The 2,518-nt window shown below is 34.3% G+C and overlaps 1 protein-coding gene and 1 long non-coding RNA gene across 2 annotated transcripts; one reads left to right on the top strand and one right to left on the bottom strand.

The window, feature by feature from the left end:
- Positions 1–6: 6 nt before the first annotated feature.
- LOC108626525 (methyl farnesoate epoxidase-like) lies at positions 7–2,474 on the top strand. Its single transcript, XM_018027242.2, has 8 exons — positions 7–91; positions 171–468; positions 671–859; positions 935–1,121; positions 1,185–1,305; positions 1,366–1,546; positions 1,663–1,922; positions 2,021–2,474. The coding sequence occupies exons 1-8, from the start codon at positions 7–9 to the stop codon at positions 2,197–2,199; spliced, it is 1,500 nt and encodes a 499-aa protein (XP_017882731.1). The 3' UTR covers positions 2,200–2,474.
- LOC113464553 (uncharacterized) lies at positions 1,953–2,512 on the bottom strand. Its single transcript, XR_003389399.1, has 2 exons — positions 2,391–2,512; positions 1,953–2,223 (listed from the first exon to the last, which is right to left on the bottom strand). It is a non-coding gene; the product is annotated as an uncharacterized LOC113464553 (long non-coding RNA).
- Between the last annotated feature and the right edge of the window lie 6 nt (positions 2,513–2,518).

The following is a 2,518-nucleotide window of genomic DNA, read 5'->3' as shown; positions in this document are numbered from 1 at the left end:
TTAATAATGTGGTTCATCATCCTGTTCATCGTGACTATTTTAATTTTGAAAGTATGCCACAGTTATAATCGACCGCAAAAATTTCCACCAGGTAATAAATAATAAAATACGATAAACAAGCAAATCTTGTTGAAGAAAATTGATATGTGCATAATATTAAAATATTCAAGGTCCTAAGGGGTTACCATTAATTGGAAATATCCTCGACATAATACGACTAGTAAACGAAACGAAATTCTACGCGGATGCCTGGTGTCGACTGGCTGAAAAATACGGACCAGTAGTCGGTATCAGATTAGGTTTTGATGAACCGATGATCATTGTTTCTGGCAAACCGGCTATCACGGAGATGCTAAATCGGGCGGAATTCGATGGGAGACCAAACGGATTCCTATTTAGATATAGAACCGGTGGCACTCGACAAGGAATACTGTTTACGGATACAAATGTTTGGCAAAATCAAAGAAGGTATATTATGCAATGTAATTCTAAGCTCTACTTGAGCCATACAGATCCTAAATGAGTTTACTCGATTTTTAAAACTAAGACTTAGGTTTTGGTATAAAATGTGAAATTAATCGATTTGACTTTTGAATGTATATAATTCTGGCATAGTGATCTTAATATGTAATTCGAGAAGCTGAATTTTATATTCCATTGTTGTCAATAGATTTGCATTGAAAACACTAAAGCAATACGGTTTCGGGAAAAACTCGATGGAAGAAATGCTGAAACACGATGCGATCACATTAACAAATGTCGTTCTCGAGTTAACGAGAAGGGGTACGATTAAAACAATTAGCTCTGTTGTCTCAGCGGCCGTTTTGAGCAGCCTATGGTTTCTGATAGATGGTACAAAGTATGTAAGCCTACGAGATTCATTTAAAGAAAGGAATCTGAATAATAAAGTTTGTAAAAATGTGTAAAAATTCAGATTTGATGTCGGAACGGAAGATCCGAATCTGGCGGAAGCGATCAATATTTTACAAAGTCTCACAAGTAACTCAAGCGTTCCTGGCGGTATTTTAAATTATTTCCCATTCCTGAGACACCTGTTCCCAAATTTAACAGGGTTCTCGGTATTCGCTGAACGACAGAAACGCATAAACAATTTCTTCGCAGTAAGCTGTTCGTCATGCTAATAATTTATTAATTTCGTACTTTGCAGTCACCTATTTTTGTAGGACGTAATTACTAAACACAAGCGACACGGAATCGACGACCAATGTACAAATTTTATAGATGCTTATTTGAAAGAAATAGAAGCGCAAAAAGAATCGAATTCGGGTTACACGTTTTTCAATGGTAATAATGCAAACATTTTATTCTTTATTATTATAAAGTTATTTAATATTTTTTTTTTAGAGACTCAATTGTTATTCGTGATAAAGGATTTATTTGCTGCTGGCGTTGACACAACTAATAACACTATTGGTTTCGTGATAGCGTTTCTTGTCGTCCATCAAGACGTACAAGCTAAAGTATACGACGAGATCAGTCGAGTCGTTGGTAAAGACGTTTATCCGTCTTTGAATGACAAAGACAGGTAAAGATTTTATCTTAATAAAATAATCAGAAATATTCAATATTAATATTAAGTAAATATGTACGATATTTTTACTAAATAATAATTAAAATATGAGTATATTCCTATTTTTTAAGATTGCCATATTTGAGAGCAGTTTTAGCTGAAGTGTCGAGATTAGCTAATGTCGGGCCAACGTCTATACCCCATCGTGCGATAGTTGACACAGATTTACTGGGTTATGAGATTAAACGAAATTACACGCTGTTGGCTAATTTTAAGAGCGTTCATATGAGCAAAGAACATTGGGGAGATCCGGAAGTGTTCCGACCGGAAAGGTTCATCGACGAGAACGGAAAATTCATTACCGATTCTTGGCTAATGCCCTTCGGATTAGGTAAGTTCAAGAAACAGGTTGATTAAATAATTAAGAGGCAGAAAAATCATTTTAATATAAGAATTACAATAAAATAGCTATGCATTTATTTTACATAGGGCGAAGAAAATGTCTAGGCGAGACTTTAGCGAAAAATACAGTTTTCCTTTTTATGGCAAGTTTATTGCAAAGAATACGTTTCACATTGCCATCTGACCATCCCAAACCTTCTCTTCGAGGCATTGAAGGATTTGTTGTCACACCGCCTGTTATGGATATTGTTGCTCTTCAAAGATAAACCATTATGATAAAATCTGTTGAACTTTTAATGCGATGAATTAATGATAAATCTAATTTTCATTTCAGCATATGATTAGAAAGAGCCTTAAAAATTTTTCATAAAATGTATGATTAATAATAATTTCTTATACATTACATTATATTACATTGGAAGAATAATTACTTAGTCTGTAATATTCGTTTTCTCACCTATACACCATTGCATAAATCGTAGCTGTAGTTGCCAAATACGAAAAAGTTCTTGAAATTCTTTTTGGAGTGGCTGCACAACACCAGCGGTTTGAAATCCTCCGAAATCACCTGAATAATTATTCACG

The sequence above is a fragment of the Ceratina calcarata genome, unplaced genomic scaffold (genome assembly GCF_001652005.2).
Source record: "Ceratina calcarata isolate Rehan_Ccalc_2016 unplaced genomic scaffold, ASM165200v1 scaffold4091, whole genome shotgun sequence".
NCBI classification, from domain to species: domain Eukaryota; kingdom Metazoa; phylum Arthropoda; class Insecta; order Hymenoptera; family Apidae; genus Ceratina; species Ceratina calcarata.
The sequence above is the reverse complement of the archived record's forward strand: the minus strand, read 5'-3'. Positions and strand labels throughout refer to the sequence as shown.